At 35.4% G+C, this 26,995-nt stretch overlaps 3 protein-coding genes across 3 annotated transcripts in view; 2 read left to right on the top strand and 1 right to left on the bottom strand.

Moving 5' to 3' along the window:
- Positions 1-1,419: 1,419 nt before the first annotated feature.
- On the bottom strand, positions 1,420-9,260 carry alkbh1 (alkB homolog 1, histone H2A dioxygenase). The gene is made up of 6 exons (XM_051132872.1): positions 9,123-9,260; positions 8,214-8,322; positions 7,843-8,005; positions 7,443-7,533; positions 4,240-4,433; positions 1,420-2,673 (listed from the first exon to the last, which is right to left on the bottom strand). The coding sequence occupies exons 1-6, from the start codon at positions 9,258-9,260 to the stop codon at positions 2,247-2,249; spliced, it is 1,122 nt and encodes a 373-aa protein (XP_050988829.1). The 3' UTR covers positions 1,420-2,246.
- Positions 9,261-9,450: 190 nt separating this feature from the next.
- On the top strand, positions 9,451-10,350 carry slirp (SRA stem-loop interacting RNA binding protein). The gene is made up of 4 exons (XM_051132874.1): positions 9,451-9,549; positions 9,718-9,776; positions 9,868-9,975; positions 10,095-10,350. The coding sequence occupies exons 1-4, from the start codon at positions 9,477-9,479 to the stop codon at positions 10,161-10,163; spliced, it is 309 nt and encodes a 102-aa protein (XP_050988831.1). The 5' UTR covers positions 9,451-9,476; the 3' UTR covers positions 10,164-10,350.
- Positions 10,351-12,465: 2,115 nt separating this feature from the next.
- adck1 (aarF domain containing kinase 1) overlaps positions 12,466-26,995 on the top strand; it is a 164,007-nt gene continuing 149,477 nt past the window's right edge. Inside the window, exons 1-3 of the mRNA XM_051132870.1 lie at positions 12,466-12,518; positions 13,169-13,308; positions 14,784-14,867. Of these exons, the coding sequence (XP_050988827.1) occupies positions 12,497-12,518; positions 13,169-13,308; positions 14,784-14,867 (246 nt within the window). The 5' untranslated portion in view covers positions 12,466-12,496. The remainder of the gene's footprint in view (positions 12,519-13,168; positions 13,309-14,783; positions 14,868-26,995) is intronic.

Raw genomic sequence — 26,995 nt, 5'->3', positions numbered from 1 at the left:
TGGTTTGCTGCTTGATATTACAAACTTGTGTGTCTTACTATATTATTTTAATGTATTAACTTAATTGTGAATATTATTATGTTAATTGTTGCCCTTCAGAGGCTACAGAAAATAGTTGCACGTGTCCCAGAAGGCAAAATAATTTCCATTTACCCTGATCTCCAAATTCAAAAAGTTTTCGCCCCTAATGCATTGTGTTTCCTTCAGGAGCATTAGTGAGCATTTGAACCTTCTGTAATAGTTGCATATGAGTCCCTCAGTTGTTCTCATTGTGACAGGATAGATCTCAAAATCATACAGTCATTGTTGGAAAGCGTTCAAATACACAACAATTTTGAAAAACCAAAGAATTTGTGGGACCTGAAGGATTTTTCTGAAGAACAGCGGGCAGTTTAACTGTTCAGGACAAACAAGGGAATCATGAACAACTATCACTAAACAAACAAACAAACAAACAAAAAACAGCTGTGGATCATTCAGGTAACAACACAGTGTTAAGAATCAAGCGTATGTAAACTTTTGAACCGGGTCATTTTTATAAATTCAACTATTATTTTCTCCTTTGGACTATATGTAAACATCTTTTATGTGAAATATCTTATTCAGGTCAGTACTAAATAAACAGTAACATGCATTTTGTATGATTTTGGTAAAATAATTTGGTAAAAGAAATGTTACTTTTGAAAGCAGTAACTTGTAAAGAGTAATACATTACATTTTTTGAGTAACTAGCCCAACACTGGTCGACACTTTTCGGATTGGTTTGAAAGTAATTCTCACCAAGTCTGCAGTTGACGCACTGTATTTGACCAAAATGAAAAAAAAGAAAAGAAATATTATGAAATTATATTTTTATTTGAATATACACAGTATATTAGAATTTATTCTTGTGATTGCAAAGCGAAATTTGTGCAGCTTAATCTTTATGTGGAAACATGATTTTTTTCTGAGTTCTTTGATGACTAGAAAGTTAAAAATCACAGCATTTATTCAAAATATAACACTTTTGTAACATTATAAATATCTTTACTGTCACTTTTGATCAATTTCAAAAAACCCTGCTAAATAAAATGTACCAATATAAAAATAAAATTAATTACTTTCAAAAAACAAATAAATAAAGGAAAATCTTACCGACTCCAAATTTTTGATATATGTTTCATTTTACATTATTATTTTTAAAGTGAATGGTTGAGACTTTTTTTTTTTGTGAAAGTATCACATAAAAATAATTAAGAATTTCAGTACAATGAAGTATTTTAATTTTTACTGATAACATAACGGTATCACCACAGTATCTTTTTGTATGGATACCATGGTATAATGTTGTTTTGAAAATGATCGTAATTTGAAATCACATTTATTTGGACAAGTAGTGTGGCAATACACAGTATTTATTCTTTGAGGCACCTTGGCGTACCACAGTAAATGAATATTGTAATTATTAAGTCCCACCAGCCTACATATCAAATACCATCGTATTACCATGTTTTTCAGGCATGTCCCATCATAACACCACCCACTACATCCTCTGGATGTGGCAAATCAGGTGACATCTCACATGCCCCCTTGACAGTATCACAACAACAACAGACCACTGAACGCTGCCTAGCATTTATGTTTTTTCAGCATGTAAAAGACCAGGAACATTAATCTAACAAATCTCACATGCAGACTTGAACTTTTGATAGCGTTTCGCTAGAGACAGACGCAGTGACAGAAATGTTTTATCGCCATGGTAACGCAGGCCTCCAGTGTTTTCAGTCACAATGGCAGTGTCAACCTGGGTCCCTCGGGGAACTTGTCATAGGCAATCTCACACTGGCTTTGACATGTCGTGACACCGCTTGACCAGATTAAAAAGATTATACGCCGTCTCCCTGGTTTTCCTCTGAAGGTCAGCTCTGTTTAGTGTTACAGCCCTGAGTGAGCAAACATGGCAACCAGCCTTAAATCAACAGACCTGCGCCTGGCAAATTGTCACGAATCACAACAGACTGGAATGAATGTCACTGCCGTTCTGCAGACTGAGAAGTATTATGTGTGAAGTCGGTCATGACAGGGTAAAATGAAGCACTACGCTTTAAGCCGAGCTGACTTGATGTGATGCGTAAGTGGTTGCGTATTTCCAACACCTGCTCTGGGAAGTGATCACAACAATGCATTTATTTGTAGTTCTATGTACAATTTTTAATGGCAGGTGCATTACATAAATTAAAACTTGGATGACATTCAATACAGACACATTAGGTATCACACTCATAGCCTGATTCGCTTTTCCTCTTCTTATTTTTTTGAGTTTCTTCTGATTTCTCACAGTTGTCTGTTGACAGATTTGATGCCTGTGAACTTGGAAAGGTCTGACCTGAAGCAAGTACTTGTCGCAAGGTCACATTTACTCGAGATGTCTGCAAGTACCAGGAGCAAACATCCCAATCCTCTTCTGACACGCTTTGGATGATGTCATCGTCCTGTGCCTCCGTCTCTAGTCTCTGGCCCAGGCAGGATGGCAGCACGTTTCCAGCGGGGGCGGGGACTATGCAGGGTACGGCGTGATACAGTAGGCGGCTGGGTCCTGACATCACCATTATGTCACCGCTGGTCATGAACATGGCCGTGGGCCGGTCTTCACGCTTAGTCCCGCCCAACAGGAAAACGGCAGTTTGCCCAAAACTAACATCAAAGGACAAAGGGTTTTTTTATGCTGTATGGAAAAGATGCTACATGCACAACCTCTGTATATCTAATTATAAACACTGCCTTCACATCATGTTGGAATGATTGTATTTAGTAGATGAATACACATGAGCATCTTGTCATAATTATTTTCTAGGAATCGCTATTCAAACACTACAAATAATGGGTATAATTTAGACTCTGCTGTAAAGATTCAAAATTAAAATTCTATTTTAACTTTAAAATTATTATTTTCTTTAAATGTACAGATAATGTACTCACCCCCTTGTCATCCAATGTTCATGTCTTTCTTTCTTCAGTCATAAAGAAACTATGTTTTTTGAGAAAACTTTCACGCAGAGCTAGACGAGATGAGGGATTGAGGTTAAAAAGTATATAAATTGTACATTTATTTATATACTTATAAATTATCCAATCGTTTCGCTAGATAAGACCCTTATTCCTCAACTGGGATCATTTAGTGCCCTTTGAAGCTGCATTTAAACTGCATTTTGGATGTTCTAACTCACAGGCACCACTGTAGTCCATTAAATGGAGAAAAATCCTGAAATGTTTTTCTCAAAAAACATAATTTCTTTACGACTGAAGAAGAAAAGACATGAACATCTTGGATGACAAGGGGGTGAGTAAATTATCTGTATATTTTTGTTCTGGAAGTGAAATACTCCTTTAATGAATCATGGCAAAAAAAAAAAGTGTTAGTCATAAATTTGGATTAATTTTTAAAATAAATTTAAATAAAGTTCCATTTGTACATTTTGAAAACATTATTTAATTCAAAACTTCTTTTCCCATCATTCTATGGAATTCCATTTTCGCCACTGGATAAAAATATATAAAAGATAAAAACTCCCAACTGTGCTTTTTTCTCAGAATTGGGAGTTTATATCTCGCAATTGAGATTTTTTTTCTCAGAATTGCAAGTTTATATCTCGCAATGGTGATTTTTTTTGTCTCAGAATTGTGAGTTTATATCTCGCAATTTTTACTTTTTCTTAGAATTTTGAGTTTTATTTGCAATTTTGGCTTTTCTTAAAATTGCGAGTTTATATCTCCCAATTCTGAGAAAAAAAAATTAGCAATAGCCCTTTTTAAAAAAAAAAAAAAAATTCAGCAGCAGAAACAGGATTCCATATCATTCTCTGTAGCAGCACAGAAATAATAAAACACAGACTACTATTCAAAAGTTTGGGGTTGGTAAGATTTTTAATGTTTTTGATCAAAAATACAGTTAAACAGTAACATTGTAAAATATCATAGATCGAATTAATCCTTTCTCAATAAAACTATTAATTTATTTTTTTTTAATTATTTAGAAAAAATGTTATTGGCCGCAAACATTTGAATGAGGTCTTAATGCGCATTCTTTTGTCTTCATATGTTGTATTAGTTCTAAAGGCTTCCTGTCTTTATTTGAAGCACAAAACATTAAATCGCCCAGCACATCCATGTCAATTAATCCAAACCCACTTGAATGACTTCCACACTCATAAGTAATACGAGTCAGAACATGGATCTAAAATTTAAATAAATATTCCTCACCTGAAAGACAACAAAGGCCGGGTATGGTCGAGCTCTGATTCATCAACATGGATTCCAAGCGACGAATCAGATCGGTAGTAGTTCAGAATGCCCGCCTCTGCGTTAAAACCAGGAAATCCACAGGCTGCTGCCACTTTGTGAGCAAGCAAGTGAAGTTCCTTGGGGAAGGGAGTGTAGTAGTCTGGGGAGTAAGTCTGCAGAATTAAAAAATGTGTCAAAAAACTACACCACTTTACATGCCTTATTATAGTACAATGGAGTAAATGTCTCTCATTATAGAAGTAGGCTTTTCACTATAGGTAGTCATTTAGCAGTCGCTTTTATTTAAAGCAACTAGGGTTAAAGTCCTTGTTCAAGGGCACAAGTCAACCTACAAAATTAACCATCATACTACACCACCCTGACGTATGGAAGTGCATTTCTGAAATGGAATAAAAAACAAAAAGATAATTGCGACTCTGCAATCTCACAACTATTAGTTTATATTCCACAAGTCAGACTTTTTTCAACAATACAGTCACAGTTCTAAGAAGAATTTGTGTCAGAATTGTGAGATATAAACTTGCAATTGTGAAGAAAAAAAAAGTAATAAATACCTGTTTTATTACATGGCACCCTGATGCTCTTTTACCATAAAATGTAAAAAAGTGAATGTTTTGTCTTTGTGGCAAAATGCAAACATGACTTTAACATCATGATTGACATAACTGTTAAAAGAGCTTTTGCAGCATGTCTTTCTGCTCTGCTTTCGCAGTGGGTCATTGTCAGTGGTTATGTGTGAAAGTGTAATCAATGGACAATCATATGAACACAGCCTATCCAAAGAGCTGAATTAGCATCTTAGGTGTCTGATCTGAGCGGGGTGAATGCCTCAGCCTTCAGTTCTACTTAAAGGGAAAAGGAAAGAGTCTCTGCTTAAAATTCACTGATTGCCGTCAGACGTTCGGTGGTGTCAAACCAACATCAGAGCTAATGAATCCGGTGTGCACCTCCTGACTGATTTAATAGGACAGAAGACTAAACACTTTTATGTAATTAGCATATAAACGAGACAGGCAGACATCAGGCCTGTACAATTAGAGATGAAATGTCCTGAAAGGAGCAAATAATGCTAATAAGATCCTGGACAATGTTCTCCCTCTCTTTCTCTCTGTAGGGGGAAAAAAAACAATAGGCTCCACAGCAAAATACTCATTTTTGCTAAATAAATAAATAAATAAAAAGTATGATAATACACTGATCAACAAAGCAACACTTTTGTTTTTGCCCCCATTTTTCATGAGCTGAACCCAAAGATCTAAGACTTTTTGTATGTACACAAAAGGCCTATTTCTCTAAAATATTGTTCACAAATCTGTCTAAATCTGTGTTAGTGAGCACTTCTCCTTTGCCGAGATAATCCATCCACCATATTAAGATGCTGATTAGACTGCATGATTATTGCACGGGTGTGCCTTAAGCTGGCTACCATAAAAGGCCACTCTACAGTTTTACTGTATTTGGGGCGGGGGGGGTCCGAAACCAGTCAGTATCTGGTGTGACCACAGTTTGCCTCACACAGTGCAACACATCTCCTTCGCATAGAGTTGATCAGGTTGTTGATTGTGGCCTGTGGAATGTTGGTCCACTCCTCTTCAAGGATTGGCAGGAACTGGAAGGATCCCAAACATGCTCAATGGGTGACATGTCCGGTGAGTATGCTGGCCATGCAAGAACTGCATGCTTCCAGCTTCCAGGAATTGTGTACAGGTCCTTGCAACATGGGGCCGTGCATTATCATGCTGCAACATGAGGTGATGGTCGTGGATGAATGGCACAACAATGGGCCTCAGGATCTCGTCATGTATCTCTGTGCATTCAAAATGCCATCAATAAAATGTGCCTGTGTTCATTGTCCATAACATACACTTGCCCATACCATAACCCCACCACCATGGGCCACTCGATCCACAACGTTGACATCAGCAAACCGCTCACCCACACAACACCATACACGCTGTCTGCCATCTGCCCTGTACAGTGAAAACCAGGATTCATCTGTGAAGAGAACACCTCTCCAAAGTGCCAGACGCTATCGAATGTGAGCATTTGCCCACTCAAGTCGGTTACAACGACGAACTGCAATCAGGTCGAGACCCCGATGAGGACGACAAGCATGCAGATGAGCTTCCCTGAGACGGTTTCTGAGAAATTACTTGGTTATGCAAACCGATTGTTGCAGCAGCTGTCCGGGTGGCTGGTCTCAGACGATCTTGGAGGTGAAGATGCTGGATGTGGAGGTCTTGGGCTGGTGTGGTTACACATGGTCTGCGGTTGTAAGGCCGGTTGGATGTACTGCCGAATTCTCTGAAACGCCTTTGGAGATTTCTGGTAGAAACGTAAACACTCAATTCACGGGCAACAGCTTTGGTGGACATTCCTGCAGTCAGCATGCCAATTGCACGCTCCCTCAAAACTTGCGTAATCTGTGGCATTGTGCTGTGTGATAAAACTGCACATTTTAGAGTGGCCTTTTATTGTGGCCAGCCTAAGACACACCTGTGCAATAATCATGCAGTCTAATCAGTATCTTGATATGCCACATCTGTGAGGTGGATGTATTATCTCGGCAAAGGAGAAGTGCTCACTAACACAGATTTAGACAGATTTGTGAACAATATTTTAGAGAAACAGGCCTTTTGTGTACATAGAAAAGGTCTTAGATCTTGGGGGCAAAAACAAATAGTGTTGCGTTTATAATTTTAGTCAGTGTAATATATACTGGTAATGTTAGGCTAATTATAAAACCCTTAAAAAAATTGAATTTAGATTTATAATGTTTTATGCTCAGCAAGGTTTTTTTGATAAAAATAAAATAAAAACATTAATATTGTGAAATATTATTACAATCTGAAATAACTGTTTTCTATTTTTATATATAGAAATACTAATTTAGTCCTGTGATGGCAAAGCTGAATTTTCAGCATCATTACTCCAGTCTTCTCTGTCACATGATCCATTAGAAATCATTCTAATATACTGATTTGCTGCTTAAGAAACATTTCTTAGTTTCTCAGTGTTGGTTGTGGTGCTTAATATTTTTTTGTGCAAACTGTGAACATTTTACAGGATTCTTGAATCTTATTGTTACACGGTTGTACTGTCATTATTAAAATTATGTTATAAAAGCAGATAAAAAGCACATTAGAGAGTGAATGTTGTACCTTGGAGTTCCAATCATAGTGGTAACCAAGTGTCACCCAGCGCAGTTTTTCTAGTAGAGTCTTGGGCTCTCTTTTCCCACAGCCTTTCCTCCTGCAATAATACACAGACCCATTCAGATAAGGAACTGTGTGAGATGGATCAGGTGCAGTGCAGCAGCACAAACCATTTACACAAATGTTTTGTGATAAAGAGGCTCTAACAAACAGCAAATCCTCAAATCTACCATCTAGGTCCCAGTAAAATTACCACAGACCGAGCCACAAGGAAAGCATCTATGAGGATGGAGACACTCAAAATACATATATAACATATGTTTTATTCTAAAAAATTGCCTAAATGTACAGAAAAAGTATAATACGATTATATTCCACTAAATGCAAGGCAGGATCTTAGACTTACCGAATAACATCTATACTTTTTTCCCAGATGTTTTCAGTCTCCACAGATGACATATGCATATCCAGGTTACACACGTTGGGTTTCTGTGGATAAGTCTTTAGACACTGCTTTACCCAGTACTGCTGAGAACCCGGCAGGAACGGGTTGGATATGAAGATAAACCCTACATTCCAACAGTAACAGTATAGTTAATTTAATCTCATCTAGTAAACAGGAAGAGATGGAAAACAACATGTCAAGGACCAAGATTTAAATGTTTTATACAGTGTTCTGTGTTCTCAGATATTGACATAATCATAGAAATTCAAGCTTGAGAACATACAGATTGATGTTAATTATTTAAAACTACCACCAGCCTATATAAACCATACCTGGATATCCATGAAGACCAAATGCCCTCCATTCTTTTACCGGCCGAAGACCAGCTTTGGAAACATCTTCCTCACTTATAGGAGTGGTGTTAAGTTCACAGGTAAAAACCTAGCAAGGCAGACAATTTTGATGACTAGAAGCCCAAAACTGAATTTGTGTCAAGTTCTGTAAGCATCTAATATTATACTTGATATTATACTCATAGCCAAATGTGACCCTTGACCACAAAACCGATCATAAGTAGCACGGGTATATTTGTAGCAATAGCCAACAATACATTGGATGAGTCAATGTGATAAATTTTTCTTTTACGCCAAAAATTATTAAGATATTAAGTAAAGATCATGTTCAATGAAGATATTTTTTACATTTTCTACTGTAAATATATCAAAACTTAATTTTTGATTAGTAATATGCATTGCTAAGAACTTCATTAGGACAACTTTAAAGGAGATTTTTTCAGTATTTTGATTTTTTTTTTACACCCTCAGATTCCAGATGTTCAAATAATTGTATCGGCCAAATACTGTCCTATCATAACAAGCTATAAATAAATTGAAAGCTAATTTATTCAACTTTCAGATTATGTATAAATCTCAGTTTTCAAAAAAAAAAAAAAAAGACCCTTATGACTGGTTTGTGGTCCAGGGTCACAAATTAATGTCAGTAATAGCATATATCCTAATAATAACAATGTAAAGACGTATAATGTCGTAAAAATGAATATGACAATATTCATAAAGTCTCAATGGCAAATTAGATAGGTCTGAACACTGCACTTAGTTAATAAATACAGGTAATTAAATGTTTCAATACTGATTAACATCAATAATAACACTGTACACCGTTAGAAATACTTATACTGGCAGAGTTAATGAATACGGAAATAATCCATATGAATGTCTCACCTTGTCGTTACAAGGTTTGGAGAAATTAATGACCTCACTGAAGTCTGGAGGAGGATTCCTCCTCTTGTAAAACTTGAACAATTTTCTAAAAGCATCTTCTCCATGCTCCACTATGGAGGCTGCCATCTTTGCCGTCATCTTGTGACCTTTCTCCCTCTGACGTCAACGATACAAATTTTCGATTTGATTTAGACATATTTATTTTGTAACGCAAATAAAATAACAACTATTGGCATAAAATGTATCTTAACGCAATGTTTTAAGTTTCTAACTTGTATAGATTAATGGAATAAATATTATTTCTTCTGGTCACGTGGTCGGGGTCACCGTCAGCTTCTTTCGCAAGGACGAAACATGGCGGGGACAGCAGCAGGCAAGAAGGTTTTTGAAGTATTTGTCTCAAAATTACCATGGACCGTCGCAACGAGTGAGTAAAGGATGTCATTTAATCAGTGATTTTGCATCAGATTAAATAAATGTTAAGTCATTATCCATACATAACTTCGAAGCATCTTTGGAAGTATAGAATATAATCATGGTTTGTATGTAACGTACAATAAATAATTGTCTAATGTATGTTATTGTTCGGTTTCAGGAGAAGTTAAAGAATATTTTGGGCAGTTTGGCCAGGTGAAGAAGTGTCTACTGCCATTTGTAAGTATAAGTTCTAAAAATGCACTAAGATTTAATGTTTCATCTTGTTAAAATCCTGTAGTGCTGAGATGATTTTTCTCTTGTCTAACAGGATAAAGAAACGGGTTTCCATAGGGGTTTTTGCTGGATAGGGTTCTCTACAGAGGAAGGGCTGCAGAATGTATTACAGAAGGATCCTCACATCATTGAAGGAGCAAAGGTGGGTGTCCAGCTGGGAACTACATTGGGAACTACTGGTTACAGATATCTGTGGTAAATGTTGTAGGCTGAACATCTGCATCTGCAAAATTTTCACTTTTGATTTTAATTTTAATGCAGCTCCAGGTGCAGAAAAACAGAAAGCCATTTTCTGGAAGAAAATCAAACAAAGAAGCAGAGGAGATCTGAAGAGAAGACATTAGAAATGATCTGATTTCAAGTGTCATGTCTTCAGTAACACAGAATTGTATTTATTGCGGATGTCTCTTCAACTTTAATGAGTGTTGATTATTATTTTATTGTCTAGTGTTTTTTTGTTTTCTTATAAAACATCTAATGAAATGTGATTCAAATAAAATAAAAATTTGGGAAGTCATTTGCTGTGTTGGCTACAGTTGGCTTTTCTTTGTCAGTCTATCCACTTTTGTGTGTATTTTTGCCTTTCACAAAAATTCAAAAGTGCTCTCTAAATATTATGGAAGATTATAAAAGACTTAAAGGTTCCCAAAAAATATTTGGCAGCACAACTGTTTCCAACATTGATAGTTCTAAAAATAAATCAGCATGTTAGAATGATTTCCGAAGGATCATGTGACACTTAAGACTTAAGTAACAGCTGATGAAAATTCAGCTTTGCATCACAGAAATAAATTATATTTTAAAAGTATATTAAAACATTATTTTATATTGTAATAACAGCTTGCAATATTACTGTTTTTTCTGTATTTTTCATCAAATAAATGCAGCCTTGATGAGCATAAGAGACTTTTTTTAAAACACACACACACACACATATATATATATATATATATATAAGTTTTTTTTCAGGAACATTTTTTAATACTGGGTGACTAGTCTCTTCACATCCTTAATGCAATTAATAATTAAAGTGTTAAAATGTTTGTCCAATCGTTGCATTCAGTCCGAATATATATGTTGACCTGCCTGTCAACGTATATATTATCTGCGCAGCCAATGGCAAAAGTTTGGGACGTGGCTGCTTTAGCAGGACGAGCCAGAGGGTGTTTATTTAGCCAGTCAGGAAACATAAATTATAGAAATGCAAGCAAAATTCAAAGGTGTATGCGACCTAAGCCCATTTCTGCCACTGAATAAAAAAATGTAAAAAAGGTAATTGCGACTTTTTATCTGACAATTCTGACTTTTTTTTCCCTCACAATTAGTAGTTCATATCTCGCAATTCTGACTTTTTTCTCAGAATTGTGAGATAAACATGCAATTCTGAAAAGGAAGTCAGAATTGCATGATATAAACTTGCAAATCTGAGAAATAAAGTCTGAATTGCGAGACATAAACTTGCAATTCTGACTGTTTTCTCGCTGTTCTGACTTTATTTTTAGCAATAGTGAGTTTATATCTCACAATTCTGAGAAAAAAGTCAGTATTGCGAGTTTGTATCATGCAATTCTGATAAAAAAGTAAGAACTGAGATAAAAAGTCGCAATAATCTTTTTAAATTTTTTGTTTAGTGGTGGAAAGGGACTTCCGTAGCGACCTGCCAATATACATCCATAAAAGAAAAAAATTCAAAGATTTGCCAAAAATACACAGAGAAAAGACAATGGGCAAAACAAGCATAAACACTGGCAGTGTTTTACTGATTTTAATGGGTTTCATCTATGTGATTAGTTAAAAAGTATTCCTAATATGTTGGGGATTTATTGAAAGTAGACCCCTGAGAGCTGTGTTTGTAATGTTTGAGTTGGGGGAGGCGTGACACCTGAAAAGGTGTTTGCAAAGGTCGTTTGAAGACGTTATATATATTTTTTTGTTGTCCTGCTTGATGACACTAGCAGTGCAGAAACTGCCTATATCATTAATTCCTCATTACTTCTACGTGTAATAGATGAATGATAACTGGAGTGTTTTATGTATAGCTTAGGTTATGCAAATGCACTAAACAGTTAATCAGTGTTGTTAATTTATTTAGAGGTTAATCAAGGCTGCATTTAGGATGACTTTGCTAATGTTCCGCTCACATTATCTGTCCGAGCTCATGTCATGTTAAATCTTTTCACGCTCCATCACTACCCTGTCCTCTAGACCTGAAAGAAAAAGTGTATATAATGTGTTTACGTTTTAAAATAGATCTGTTGCTTGAGGTTCCCAGTAAGAAGAATGTAGTTGAAATCGTTTTGCTTTTTAATGCTGTGAACATCTGCTCAGTCATATCATTTAATTGAAAAAATGAGATATGGTCATTAATTTTTGTACTTACATCCACTAACTATAATTTGATGTTGTGGTACTTATCTGAAAATGTTAAAATTAAATTTCAATCATGAGAATGTATGTGTGTGAGAAAATAAATCAGAGCTGTGTTGGTTTCTCACATGAATAATAGCTTAAATATTCATATTATTTCATATGGAATTGATGGGTATTTTTCACTTTTGACTGAATGTAATTGTAAACTACAATGACCATGATGCATTGCGCGCTACGCACGTTGCCCTGTCAACAGAGACGTCAGAGTTGAAAGGTCACAGAGCAGTTAGTGGATGACAGCGAGAGTCAATGAAGGTAAATCAGCTGTTCTGTGATTCCTTGAGATATTTTAATATACATTAATCACAGTTATTAGCTCAGACATCATGCAATAAACCGGTGGCGGTTAACTTGTTATATTCTCTCTGTGTGTTACGCAAGCGCTTGTGTAACATAAACATTATTTGTGATCAGCTGACAGCGTCTTTCAAGACACCGACTGATGTTATGAATGAAACAGGTTCACTCGTACTTCAGTTATCTTTGTTTTTAATGTGCAGGGGTGGTGTTTCGTTTAACTCCATAAATGTGATAAATATCGTAATATTTTTTCTTTTGTGTAAACCGCTTCATTTATCAGTTTTCATAAACATCACTCATGGTCAAAATCCAATGACGCCACAACCTTGGTGCCACGCCCCCATACTTTATCAGCCTCAAATTACTCTATTTGAAATAATCAGTAGTCTTTGTTAGTGATTACTATGTATTATTTTTTAAAATATATCAGAATGTCATTATTTACAAACTGTATGAGAGTGGACAAATATGAGATATTATGAGAAATTAAAGTCTAACATTGTTTTTAATGTGTTTTTTTTTTAAGTTTAGATGATGTTTTGAGTATACTTAATACAGGGACAGCTGCTGAGTGATGATGTTGATGGATCTCGGTCTTTTTGCAGCTCCTCACATGGCTGTTCGACTGCTGAAGGTATCATCTGTTGCCACTGCAGTGTTTGCATCATCGGGATTTTACTTTTACAACAAAAATGTGGACTTCAATGATCTCAGCATCGTCAGATTTGGGAGGGCAGCTGCAGCGGTAAATGTTTTTTTTTTTTTCGTTTAATACTTTGAATTCATTAAACTTTTAATCCCTTTGAAAACACTTTAATGATATTACTTTTATATTAAATAATATAAATGTCAATTTTATTTTAAATTCTTTTAAACACTCATGTGTTTGAGTAACACAACATTTGAATTGTTTTTTTAAGTAATAAAAAAAATCTAAAATAAATGCAAATACAGCATATTTTAAACGGCTTTTTCTCTGAAATGTACCTTGGAATGCCATGCTAATTCCATAAGCTAATTGATAGTTTTTTTGTGATCATTTGAGTTGGTAAATCAAAGTTATGACTTGAACTGAACAGTTTGAACTGATTTGAAAAAAAAAGCCATTTTCATTTCATTTATTACTTTTAATTAATCTTTTTAATACTTCTGCATAATTAAAAAAAATACTACTTTTATATAAATACACCACCAGTCAAAAGTTTTTGGACAATAAGATTTTGTAATGTTTTTTTAAAGAAGTCTCTTTTGCTCTCCAAGCCTACATTTATTTGATCCAAATATAGTGAAATTGCGAAATATTTTTAGTATTTAAAATAATTTTTTAATTCTAAAATTCCTATTTGAATATATTTTAAAATGTAATTTATTCCTGTGATCAAAGCTAAATGTTCATCATCATTACTTCAGTCTTCAGTGTCACATGATTCTTAAACCATTCCAACATGATTTGCTGTTCAAGAAACATTATTTTTTTATTATCAATATTTCAAACAGTTGCATTTTTTTTTTCAGTATTCTTTGACAAATAGAAAGATCCAAAGATCAGCATTTATTAACAAAAAGATTTTGTAACATTATACACTATACCATTCAAAAGCTTGGAGTCAGTATAATTTTAAATTTTCTGTTTTTGAAAATAAATTATAGAAATTAATACTTTTATTTAGCTTTAAGTTGATGATTAAATTGATGAAAGTGATGATAAAGACATATATAATACTACACAAGATTTCTATTTCAGGTAAATGCTGTTCTTCTGAACTTTCTATTCATCAAAGAAACCTGAAAAAAATGTTTTCAACATAATAATACTAATAAGAAATGTTTTTGAGTAGCAAATCAGAATATTAGAACGATTTCTAAAGGATCATGTGACTGGAGTAATGATGCTAAAAATTCGACTTTGAAATCACAGGAATAAATTACATTTTAATATATATTCAAATAGAAAAAAGTTATTTTAAATAGTAAAAATATTTCAAAATTTTACTGCTTTTGCTATACTCAAATAAATGCAGGCTTGGTGAGCAGAATTAAAAAAAAAAAAAATCTTTTGACTGGTAGTGTACTTTTAAAAATGATTGCATTTAAATCACAGTAAATGAATTATTCAGCCAAAAATCCAAATACAGTGTATTTTAAATGTATTGCTCTCTGTTCAGTGTGCAGATTTTTATTCACAGTTTTCTTCTTTATCTCTGAAATGAATGTTTTCAGACGGCTGTCATCAGTTATGACTACCTCACCACTCTCAGAGATGTACAGTATGGGACAGAAGAGTACTGGGCTGTCAAATCAAAGGTAAAACTTTTTGTCTTGATGGTGATAGTTTATATCTAGGAATATCTGCTGTGTGTGTGGACATTTTTCTTTTTTACTTCAATTTTTTGGGCTTTTGCACTTATTTTATAAGGAAATAGACTGTAGCCAGAAAATTAGGGGTCCCTGGGCTCTGACATTTTTCTTGAAAATCCTCATTTCAAGAAAGAAATATTGTGGTCTCGTAAAATAGTTTTATAGAGTTTTTGCCATAGAGTGCACTAAATATGTGCTGCTTATGAACTGCTTGCTACAAAGGCCTAAACAGTCATAACTTGCACTGTTTGCAGTGTGCATTTCAGGAATATTTATTGTAATATTCTGCTCAGCCACGAATTATTGTTGCATGATTTTTAGTCATAACCTTGCACGTACACATCAATTTAAGATTCATGTGTGTTCATGTAATCTTAAATGACATGTAGTTTAATAAGCAATCATATTTTTTTAAATGTCATCTAAAGCCAACACATTAAAAGTAATATAGTCAATAATCAACATACAACCTCATTATTGATGCATGGATGGGGCTTTCACAACACATCATTGGATTAAAAACATCTTGAAACACCCTAAACAATCTGCTTTGCTGTTTGTAGGATCATAGCTGCAAATGCCAGGCAATAATTCTTGTGCCATTTCCACCCCTGTGTATAAAGGCCATTTGAACAGCTCCGTCAGGTACAGTTAAACAGCTGGCGCAGGGAAAGGTTGCAGTCTCTCACCTGTGTGTGTGAGTCTGAGCGCTGATGGCAGCCGCTGGAGGGAAGCGCTGAACCCTGAAGAGCAGGGTCCGAGCCAGATGCACTCTCTGCCAGGCCCGGGTGCGGAGGATAGGGTGCCGCTCTCTTTTCCCCTTGGGGCCAGCAGTCAAGCCTGGCTACACACGCTGATTAGAATTAATGCAGGCCCCTGATTTAATATAGAGAAGAGATTTGGCTTCTAATTATTCTCCCACTAGGTGATTCAGTTCAGTGGTCTTAGGTTGTTTCAGATCGTTCTTGCTTAGATTAGCTACTGTTTTTCTGCATTCTGGACAGTTGTACAAATTAACAGTTTTAAGAGTCTTTTAAAGAGTGTACACCTAAACATTTTTGTTTTTTGATGGGTTTTAACCTACTGTGATATTACCAGAGCTGGGTAGTAAACGATTACATGTAATCTGGATTACGTAATCAAATTGCATAAATTAAGTACTTGTGTTTAGATTAAATAACATTTAAAAATATTCATAATCAGACTACAGTTACTTTTTTATGGATTACATGATTACATATTATTTACACAATAGCAATAAATTATTTAGAATTTATTGATTCTCTCTGATTTTTTTTTTAAATTTTACTTTCTAAAATAGCCTACTGCTTGTATATATTCAGAAAGTGTTCCAGTTTTGTGGATGTTCACACAAAGATCAGTTATTAGTCAGTTATTATAAGTGGCGACACAACATCTGACCACTGATTTACAAAAACCATTTCAGGTTTAAGAAGAGTTTCAAAATTGCATAAACTACTGATGAACACATTGGTTTTTATTTGCATTATCACTTTGTAGGTTATTTATTTCTTTGTCTTTGGAAGGCTTTTGTCTTTCAAATGCATTAAAATGCACAAATTTGCTAACTTTTTGGTCATTTGATCTTCTTTCACCTAATATATTTACTTGAATTACCCCTGAGATTTTAAAATAAATATTTTATCAATTAAGTATCGCATTTGCATTTTCATCAGTTCTCTGATGTTGGTTACAGTTGAGGTCAAAAATTTGCATCCCCTTTTGAGAATCATTAAAAATGTTAATTCTTTTACCAAATGAAGATGGATCATACAAAATGCATGTTATTGTTTATTTAGTACTGACCTGAATAAGATATTTCACATAAAAGATGTTTGCATAAAGTCCACAACAAAAAATAATGGTTGAATTTATAAAAATGACCCGGTTCAAAAGTTTACATCCCCTTCGTTCTTAATACTCAACTGTATGGTTACATGATATGTAGGTAAACTTAAAAAAAAAAAAAATTGTAAGTTTTATTATTTTGATTGATTTTAAAATGCTTTATTTTAATTTAATAGTTCTTTATGATTTGATTAAATATTACCTTTTCATTAAACTCATAAACCCCCTGGAGTTCCTTCACAAACACCAGTTTGGGAAACCTTGACGTAATATAATGTTTAATGCATAAATGGAATGTATTTTCTTAATCTTTGTATTTTTATATTATTTTATTTGTAAGGTACAAACAAGTTAGGTCAAAAGTAATCTAAAAGGAGTCTGATTGTATTACCCTAACTACAATTTTTTACAATTTTGTAATTTGGAATCAGTAACTGATTACAATCTATAAGTAATCTACCCACCTCTGGATAATACCATGCTTTTTTTTGGACGTGATACTATGGTAATGCCATGTTGTTCCACACATTTACTACAGCACAGTATTTGGACGTGCAACAGTAAAACCATTGTATATTTTGCAGTACCGTGGAGTACCATGACAAAACCGCAGTAACTGAATACTGCAATCATTTGGTGCAATAGTATTTTTTTTAATTAACCTGAAACAAATATGGTACACAATATCACCTCTGAGTATGCACTGTAATAACTGAGATTTTCAGATAGCTTTTTGAGTGATATTTTTGAATCAGTTGATTCAGACAAACTGTTTGAACTTCTTTATTGCCATTTTTTCCCACTGTACTTTTTAATATGTGATCAAAATGCACAGTAAACAAATTATGCCAGACATATAGCTTGTTATCTGTATTAATAAATAACAGCTACATTTTAATGCTTGACCTCATAATAGGGTAACTGCAGGAAATTGAATCATCAGTGTTTAGTGGATCAAGGTCCTTTGTGTCCGAAATCATGTTCATAATATACTGATTCAAATTATTGGGAACTAGAGAGTGGAATGAGACGTAGTTGTAGTTTGGTATCACCACATTTGCACATTTTCATGTCTCAGCTCTAAAATTTCTGAGGGAGGAAGGTTTTTGGGAGGCATTGGATGTTTTGCAGAAGGACAAGCATGTCTCATTGCTCCATGAGAACAGTGCAAGGGATCATGGGGGAGCTCCCAGGTGTTGCGACTCTGTAGTGGCCACAGCGTGTGACTCATGTAATGAGGGGCGTTCCACGCAGTTAACCATGCCTCTGCTCTCTGCAGACCAGACCACCTGCTCTTTGTGCCTACCAAGTGGTTTTCATCTCAGTCATTAAATCACTACTCACTTTTGTGTGACGTAATGATTGCTGAGATTTTTGACAGCCTTACTTTATGTACTTTGTAATAACCATGCCAACATGAGTGCTACAGTTTTTAACAGTTTTAATTAATAGATTTATTCAGCAAGGAGACATTAAAATAATCAACACAGCTGTTTTCAACATTGATAATCATAACATATACTTCTTTAGCATCATATTAGAACAATTTCTGAAGGATAGCGTGACAATAAAGCCATCACAAGGACAATTTGAAGATCAGGGTAAATTTAACTTATTTTGTCTTCTGGGAAACATGCAACTATCTTCTGTAGCCTCTCAAGGACAGTACTAAATGAAAAATATGATATTTAGGCAAAATAAGAAAAATGTACACGTCTCCATTCTGTTTAAAAGTACCCCCCCCCCGCTCTTATTGCATGGTTTTTCCTTCTGGAACATCAGTGAGTGTTTGAACCTTGTGTAATAGTTGATAATTGAGTCCCTCAGTTGTCCTCAGTGTGAAACGATTGATCTCAGAATCCAGAAGGGTTCAAATACACAAAAATGCTGGAAAACCAAAGATTTTATGGGACCTGAACACTGATCTATATATAATGACTGGATCGCTCATTGCGTTCTAAACTGCTGTCAGGCAGTGAAGCCACCGGAAGTGTTCGATCCGCCATCTTACTATTCCCTACCGGCAGAGAGCACCATTGACTCACAGCTAAACCGCTGACCTAAAATCACCCGATTTTAAGCGTATCAGTCACACAGGACAAGTTTTTATGATATGTGTATGTAAATTCATTTTTACTTAAAATCCTATCTGCAGTGTTTATCGTCTTTTCGAGCAGGATAAGCGATGTTTGGAAATCGTTCAGGTGGGTGTGTCAGCTGCGCACTTGCCGACACAGTTCTGATTCAACACAAAATATATTTCTTAATGTAAGTAACTATGCAGGAAATAGTAAACATTAACATATATCTGCAATTAGTATCTGAAACTGATTCGAATATACAATAAATAATACAATACAAGCCTGTTATATTGCTCTATGTTGTACTGAAATTCAAATCTTGGAATTAAAGCTTGATGTCTTTAAATCCGTACAAACTGTAATTAGTCAGCGTAATTTCTCCAAGTTATGATGTGTATATTTTTAATGTCCCTAAGTGAGCAACATCTATTTCAAACTCTTAAAGATCGCGCAAATTATACTAAGTGCCTTAAATTACATTTATCTGACACCACCTGATTTTGCTCACTTTCGTCAATGAAAATCTGAAATAAAGTCAGCCGCATCTCAAACACAGCTGTGTTCCGTTTATGAATGAACTGGTGTTTTAAAACGAATCTGAGTTATTGATTCAATTACACATTCGTAAAGAGAGTTGCTTCATTCTTTAATGAATGATTCAGTGATAAAATCAATGACTTACCGCCATCTGCTGACAGTTTTAGTTTCATTTTTAAAGTTTCATTTTCATTTGATCTTTTTAGTTATTTAAATAATTTGATATTACTATATTCAAAATGTTATATTTAACATTATTAACGTTTATTATTAACATTTATTTCAAAATGAATGTTATGTAGGCTAAATTAACAAACGTTTAAATCATTACCTGCTTCAAAATTGTTAACGAAATCATTGTTGCAACATGCATTTAGCCTGTGACGTTACGAATAAAAACACTGTAACAAAACAGCATAAACAATTATTAACTGTACAAGGCAAATTATATGTATACAAAGCATAAATCTTTTCAGAATGAGCATTTTGTCATTTGTAAACATGGTGAACGTCCGATGTTTATCATGTTCATGTTCGCTGCTGTAATGTATATTTTTAATAAGCAGAGCGAATTCCCGACATTAAACAATAACCGTTTAAATGCTTAGGACGTTTGCGTTGTGAGAATGTACAGTGAGACCTCAGATATGAAAACGCTGACTTGTTAGGTGATGTTTTCTCATTAAAGTCGTATTATTTCCTATTCATTCAATAGAATGTTTGCGAATACTAAGGAATAGCAATATGGCGGCGCAGTGGCTTCACTTCTATGACGTCATGAGCTATCCAGTTCTCTATTATAGATCAGTGGACCTGAAGGATTTTTTTGAAGAACAGCAGACATTTTAACTGTTCAGAACAAACAAGGGACTCATAAACAGCTGTGGATCATTCAGGTAACAACACAGTATTGAGAATCAAGGGTATCAATCAAACTTTTGAACCGGGTCATTTTTATAAAGTCAAATATTATTTTCTCTTGTGGACTATATGTAAACATCTTCTTTGTGAAATATCTTATTTGTTAATAAACAAAAACATGCATTTTGTATGATTTTTAATGATTCTGAAAGGGGGATGTAAACTTTTGACCTCTGTAATGTTGTTATTTTTGTTGTTACAAATATTTTGTCTATTGAGAATTGAGTAGGTTATGAAAGGTTTTAATTGATTGAAAAATAGGGCTTAAAAAGTCATTTCAAAGGTTGTTACATTTTGATCAAGTTTGTTTCTATGCCATGTTGAACAGCTCATTAAACAGAACAGTTCATTTAACCTGTTCAGTTAAACAGATCATTAAAGTACATCCAGATATGATCAGTCTTTTTTATAATATTTATATTAGGGCCAGCAATTGATTTTAATTTATTGTGATGGATGATTAAAGCATGAAATAGACAAAAAGTGACTTTAAAATTGAATTTTAGTTAGATTTATTTTCACATCCTTTAACATATGTCTATATGCTGACAGTCTGCAGCAGAGGCGTCATGCCCATTGAATCCTCAGATTTTTGAGCCAAGTGGATTTTGAATGCACCTTCCAAAAGACAAAAAATAGCTGAATAATATATTCTATATCTGATACAATCACACTGGCTGATTAGATCGTTCGCGTCATATCATCAGCTGATAAATTCAAATCTGTGTTCGCTGGCTGGCGCTGAGCCAGAGAAAGACGCGTTTTTACAGCACTGCGGATTATAACCAATCACACACAATGCTGTTGAGCTTAGAAATGCATTGACTAATCAGAGGCATTCAGATGAGTTAATGCTAAAATGGCGGTGTTTCTTTACTCACTTGCTGACTGAATACCACTTTCTGGCGAATTCAGAAAACAACAAAGTGCAGATGTGTGTACGAATCTGTAAGTAAGATTCACAGTGTAAACAGTTTCAGCGATTTTAATGGGAGTTTTTGAGAGTGCTTGAATTCTAGATTGTCAGTGAAAATGTTATTTGATAATTTAAATGTTCTTTGCTCTTTCTATACAATGAAAGTTGTATGATTACTAGCCTAACTTACATTTTTTTATTCACATTAACTTTAATTGTTAAATTCACATTAAATAAGTCAGTCATATTAAAAACCCTAACTGTAAGGACCATATTGAACCGGAAAAAAACACAAGTTCACATAGACTTAGACAAGACGAGTGTTTGAGGTTAAAAATGACAGAAATTGTCAGTTTGTTTAGAAAATTACTAATTGTTTTGCTAGATAAGACCCTTCTTCCTAGGCTGGGATTGTTTAGAGCCATTTAAAGCTGCATTTAAACTGCATTTTGGAAGTTCAAACTTGGGGACACCATTGAAGTCCACTATATGGAGAGAAATCCTGAAATGTTTTTGTCAAGAAACATAATTTCTTTTTGACTTAAGAAAGAAAGACATGGACATCTTAAATAATAAGGGGGTGTAAATTTTGTTCTGGAAGTGAACTTCTCCTTTAAAGGTGAGAATCGAGATATTCCATGATATAGTTAATGCTTTTGGGAATGTTTCGAATAAAAAGGAAAAAATAAATAAAACTGTTATGTCTGTTATGGCTGCCGTGCCACATGATGACCCCCTCCCATTCGTGCCCCCTCAAAAATAATGAGTGCATGACGCCCCTGGGATACAGCAATCAGTTTTGTGTCTTAAAAATGCACTTTGGCAGATGTTTTGACCATTGAGTCCATGAGCTATTGTCTTCTGCACTGAATATCCCAATTCTAGAAGCAATTTGGTTTGATATTCAGTCTAAGACCTATATATCTGACAATCCCCTGCCTCTTCTGTCATATAATCTTTGCTGTTGGATATTGCATGATAGATTCGCATGCATTTCCCCCTGTTTCTCCCACTGTGCTGACACATAATTAGCAGTCAAAGGTGGCAAAATGGACTACTTAGAAAGTATTCCTGGGGAGCGAGAAATCACCGGGTCCACAGTTGGTGTTTCTTAAATAGATGCTTTTGGCCCTTTTAACCCACAGCTGATGTCTCCTGATAATGTATTCTATGAATAGTAAGGAAAAACACTTTTTTTCCTGCAATGTCAGTGTGGTTCCGTTGAAAGGAGCCCAGCGGTGAGAGCCAGATGAGAGAGATTACGCCTGTTATCTGCTTTTGGAAAGACCACCGGAGAACATCGGTGTCACCCAAACTCTAGCCTGCAGTATTTTCCTGATTTGTTTCACTTTATAATTCATTTTTTTTGTTGCAGATGCTATTGACAGTTTCTTTTTTCAATAGTAGGAGTTGGCACTTGTATGTGGTTCATTAAAACTTCATTTAAAACAAATTAAAATGGCATTTGATAATTTGTTTCAGCTCACAAATCTTTTAATGATAGACATAAATCCAATCAATACAAAAAATAGCATATTGCATATGATTTCCTAATTTAATTAAAAGTATTGAGCATTTAATATTACTTATATTTAATATTCACAATTGATTATATTTCTAATTATATATTTAGAGATTAACACAATTATGAATTCAATTTTATTATTATTATTATTTTTTAAATTATTATTAATATTTATGTACACTTTGCAGTTGTAGTTTAAAATGACTACCAGCAGCAGTTATAGCACCTAAACCACAAAAATGAAGGTAAATCTGGAAACCAGAGCCACCTCCCTCCCCTTCTAGTCTCTCAAAAACTATCATGTAGAAACTGCAGGATATCGCAGCGAGACAAGCTGCTCTCCGGCCTGCTTTGATTACGGCACATGGACGCCCGCAGTTTTAGACGACAACACCGGTGGCACGCAGAGCTGTAGCGATGCTGAATAATGCATGCACTCAGAGTTGGAGGGCAGGTGTACCAGGCGCTGCCACTGTCAGGCGGGCATCGGAGCACAAACGGATGTAATCTGTTTTCCCTGGTGCTGAGAGGCTCTGCTGTAAAATGCACTTTTTCTACCCACTGCTCAGAAAATAGTCTAGCTGTATGATCTCCTACCCTGTGTGGGGTCTTCATTGAGGAGGGGATATGTGTCCTATCGTGGCTGACCGATTACCCTCTGAACAGTCTGTGGAGATGATGTGAATCATTGTGTGAATCTCACAGATTTAAAATGTGTCAGAATCCAAGCTGTAAATGAGTGGTTCTAAACTGGTGTGTCGTGATAAAACTATACTGAAAGCAAAACATAAAATGCAGTTAAAGAATTAGTTCTCACAATAATTAAAATTTCCTGATAATTTAGTCACCTCTGTGTCATCCAAGATGTTCATGTCTTTCTTTCTAAAGTCGATAAGAAATCAAGGTTTTTGAGGAAAACATTCCAGGATTTTTCTCCTTTAGTGGACTTCAGTGGTGGCCAACGGGTTGAATGTCCAAATTGCAGTTTCAGTGCAGCTTCAAAGTTCTCTGCATGATCCCAGCTGAGGAATAAGGGTCTAATCTAGTGAAACTTTTCTAAAATCAACAAAAAAAAATCATATACTATTTAACCACAAATGCTTGTCTTGCACTAGCTCTGCGTCGACGACTTCACGCACTACGTAGTTACATTGGAAAGATCACGCATGACTGTCTACGTGTAAATACCGACACAGTTTTTACAAAGTGAACGTGCAAAGAAAGTCAAACGGCCTTTACCAAAAAAAGGTAAAAAAACGATTCAATAATTTTGAAGTTGGAGGAGAAAATGAGATGGAGTTTTTCGTCCTACCCTACTTTTTTTAACCGAAGTACACATACGAAAAACTAACCATTTTTGTTTAGTCTTTTGACTAAAATGGCATTTAGTTTAAATCATATTTTAGTTATTAATTTCTGTAAATAAAATTAGATTATTCTTTATTAGGTCTACTAAAGTGATTCAGTCAAGAGTGATTTTCTGTGTTTCTTTTGTTGCTTGATTAACATCAATGACCCGGACAATAGCAACTAAATTAGGCTGCCTAGGGTGCAATTTACTGATACACGTATGATATTCTCCCAACTGTTTGCATTCACTTAAGACTTGATCAACTGTGTTTACATGATTACTCGTCAAAACAGACAATTCGACATAATTTTGTGTGTTTTTCTCCATTCACGTTACGCGAAAGAGAACTCGAGTGCTGTGCGAAACGTGCTTTTGGTGTGCGCTCAGAAAACCGAATTCAGTTCTCTTTTGCCTCATCAAATTTATCTGCATGTCTGCTTTTCTCTTACTCCTACATAGTGACATTTTTTTTTAATTTTATGAGATGTGCAGCAAGTGTATGTTAGCTATTGTCCCGCCGGATAGATCAATAGGCTACGATAAAGTTCATAGTATATAACCTTCTAACCACACAGCAGATTCATTCTTAATGAATCTTTTCCCAAATTGTCCCTCCCTAAGATTTTAGTCTTGTTTTTATTCATTGACGAAATTGTCAATAGATTTTCGTCATCGTTTTTGTCATTCAAAGCGAGTTTTAGGGGTCGTTTACGTGACGTTTTCAGGCAAAAACAGGAAACTTTTTATGCGTTCTGCCTGTTAGTTTACACGACAACAGCATTTTGGGGACTGAAAATGCATAATTTTGAAAACGAGTTTCAAAGTGCAAGTTTTTAAAATCACCACCCTTATCGTTTCCGTGTAAACAACCAATATGAGAACCTCTGAAAATGGTGACTTAATACACGTACGTAGTACGTGTTAGGTATGTAGACATGCGCAATACGTGTCGATTTTTAAAGGCAAGCGCGAACGAACAGCTTGCCAACTTCTGGTCTGGCATACGTGATACAGCGTTTTTGGCAGGTATGTTTTCACAGATATGTGTAAATGTAAATCCTTTTGAAAATGTTATGTATATGTGAAACTTTTTTAAAACGCAAGGGAAAAACGTTTCAGTTTTTGACTACATTGTTTTTATGTAAACGTAGCCTTGGTTTGTTATAGTCTCATTTTCGTTGGTGAAAAAAGTAGTTGACAAAAATCGTGATGAATATTATGACTCTGTTGTCCCCAGGTTGAGGTACTATGGCTTGGTTTATTCCAGTTGAACTCAATTTTTTTTTTTTTTGTGGTCTGTTTGGCAAAAGGCAGATTTTCGTCCTTAAACCTGCTGTAAAGGTATCCGAGGCTGTTTTTACAGTCAACTGTGCGATTTTTCACTTATTTAGGGATGACTGAGCATCATCCTCTCTTCCCCAGGGAGTTTGTCTGAGCAATGATGATATGAAGTCACTGTTTGTTTACAGGTTAATTTTCTGATGTTGGTATGTTGTTTGCCTATGTGCGTTTTTGCATTTTTGGCTTGTACGTTTGTTTGTGTGTGTATAAGTGTGATAGTTTGCAGAGGTCTCATCGTCCTTGACCAGCCCTCACAGAGCATTTGCACAGCAGATTAGACTTCGGCGAGGGCTTATTCCACACGACTTCCCCCAGAGAAGCCGGAACGTCCTCCTCATGACCCTCCTGCTGAAGCGGAGCGCTAGCGGGGTCTGAGAAACTGATTACAGGGTTAGAGCAGCTATAGCTCACGGAAGCAGAAAGGACATCAGTAGAGATTTTCTCTCATTGTCATCATGTTAGCTTTGCTGAAGACTATATTAATAAGGTTACTGCAACAGTTTGTTCTCAAACCTGATCTCCAGCTGGTCCCAGGGGTCCAGTTTCTCACAAAAAGGAGGGTCGGATTCTGTGATCTTTATTTGAACATTCAAAACACCTCAGAAGTGGCACCCCATTGATGTAGCTGCGCTGTAGCCAAGACTTCCTGATTCTGGAGAGCAACAAGAAAGAGGATTGACAGTAATCTGATTGTGGGAAAAATGGAATTTGGATTGAGTTTGCCTCGGCTCATTCTTTTAAGGGAAAACACTCGCACTTCCCTTCTTTTCACTTTCACTCTAGAACGGGTACCTTCCTCCTTGTCTAAATGATTAATCTGTTCCTCGCACAGGTTGTTGTTCCAAGTAAGTCGGCATCTTGGCTTGTAGTATTGGAGAGAAAAACAAGCCTGGAGTGTTTGTTGGCAGAGACCTTCACAAAATCAGAAACAGCCACTCTAACAGAATGCGGCCGAGGTGCTGTAATAATAATGTTTTTCGTCTCCTGAAGGAGTGAACTGTTTACTGCGAGTCCATAAATGTGATTCTTGTGCCTCAATATAACCAAACAGTTTCATTGCGATGTGTGCGTCTGGGCTCGCGGCGTTATTGACAAGGCCACCTGTTACACCAGATTCTAACCCATAAGTCTCTTCTCCGCCACCAACTTAGACTACCATGTTAATTGCGATGATGTAATAGATCACAGGCGTGTAAGAAAGCACCTGTCATACGGGGGCTGGTAATGAAATGCTGGTCGTATCACTGGATGATTAATGTGCAGGTGCTCGCTGAAGGTCATTTCAGATTTTCGCCTTCGGATTATCATTAGCTCAGGCGTGCTCTTAGACGTCTAATTCATCATCGTTTTTTTAGGTTGCACCGATACTGTATTTTCATCGCAGCTAGGAAGATGGGCTGCTACGGACATGCAAATGAGCCAGGGTTTGGAGTTAGCATAAAATTGATTTTGTGAACACCGTTGGTTTTGATTTTCTCTATGATTTAGCTTGAAATTGCTGCGTGCGGTTCCATCGACTTGGTTAGCTGTTAT

The sequence above is a fragment of the Labeo rohita genome, chromosome 17, assembly GCF_022985175.1.
Source record: "Labeo rohita strain BAU-BD-2019 chromosome 17, IGBB_LRoh.1.0, whole genome shotgun sequence".
NCBI classification, from domain to species: domain Eukaryota; kingdom Metazoa; phylum Chordata; class Actinopteri; order Cypriniformes; family Cyprinidae; genus Labeo; species Labeo rohita.
This window is presented reverse-complemented; position numbering and strand designations above follow the sequence as displayed.

Bases quoted from the DNA above. Each gene is read 5' to 3' on its own strand.
- alkbh1 (XM_051132872.1), bottom strand. From the start codon at position 9,260: ATGACGGCAAAGATGGCAGCCTCCATAGTGGAGCATGGAGAAGATGCT. The intron at 8,006-8,213 runs GTATGGTTTATA...GTTGGAATGTAG, and splicing joins TGGTCTTCATGGATATCCAG to GGTTTATCTTCATATCCAAC. The intron at 2,674-4,239 runs GTGAGGAATATT...CTTTGATGTTAG, and splicing joins CGGCCTTTGTTGTCTTTCAG to TTTTGGGCAAACTGCCGTTT.
- slirp (XM_051132874.1), top strand. From the start codon at position 9,477: ATGGCGGGGACAGCAGCAGGCAAGAAGGTTTTTGAAGTATTTGTCTCA. The intron at 9,550-9,717 runs GTGAGTAAAGGA...GTTCGGTTTCAG, and splicing joins ACCATGGACCGTCGCAACGA to GAGAAGTTAAAGAATATTTT. The intron at 9,777-9,867 runs GTAAGTATAAGT...CTTGTCTAACAG, and splicing joins AGAAGTGTCTACTGCCATTT to GATAAAGAAACGGGTTTCCA.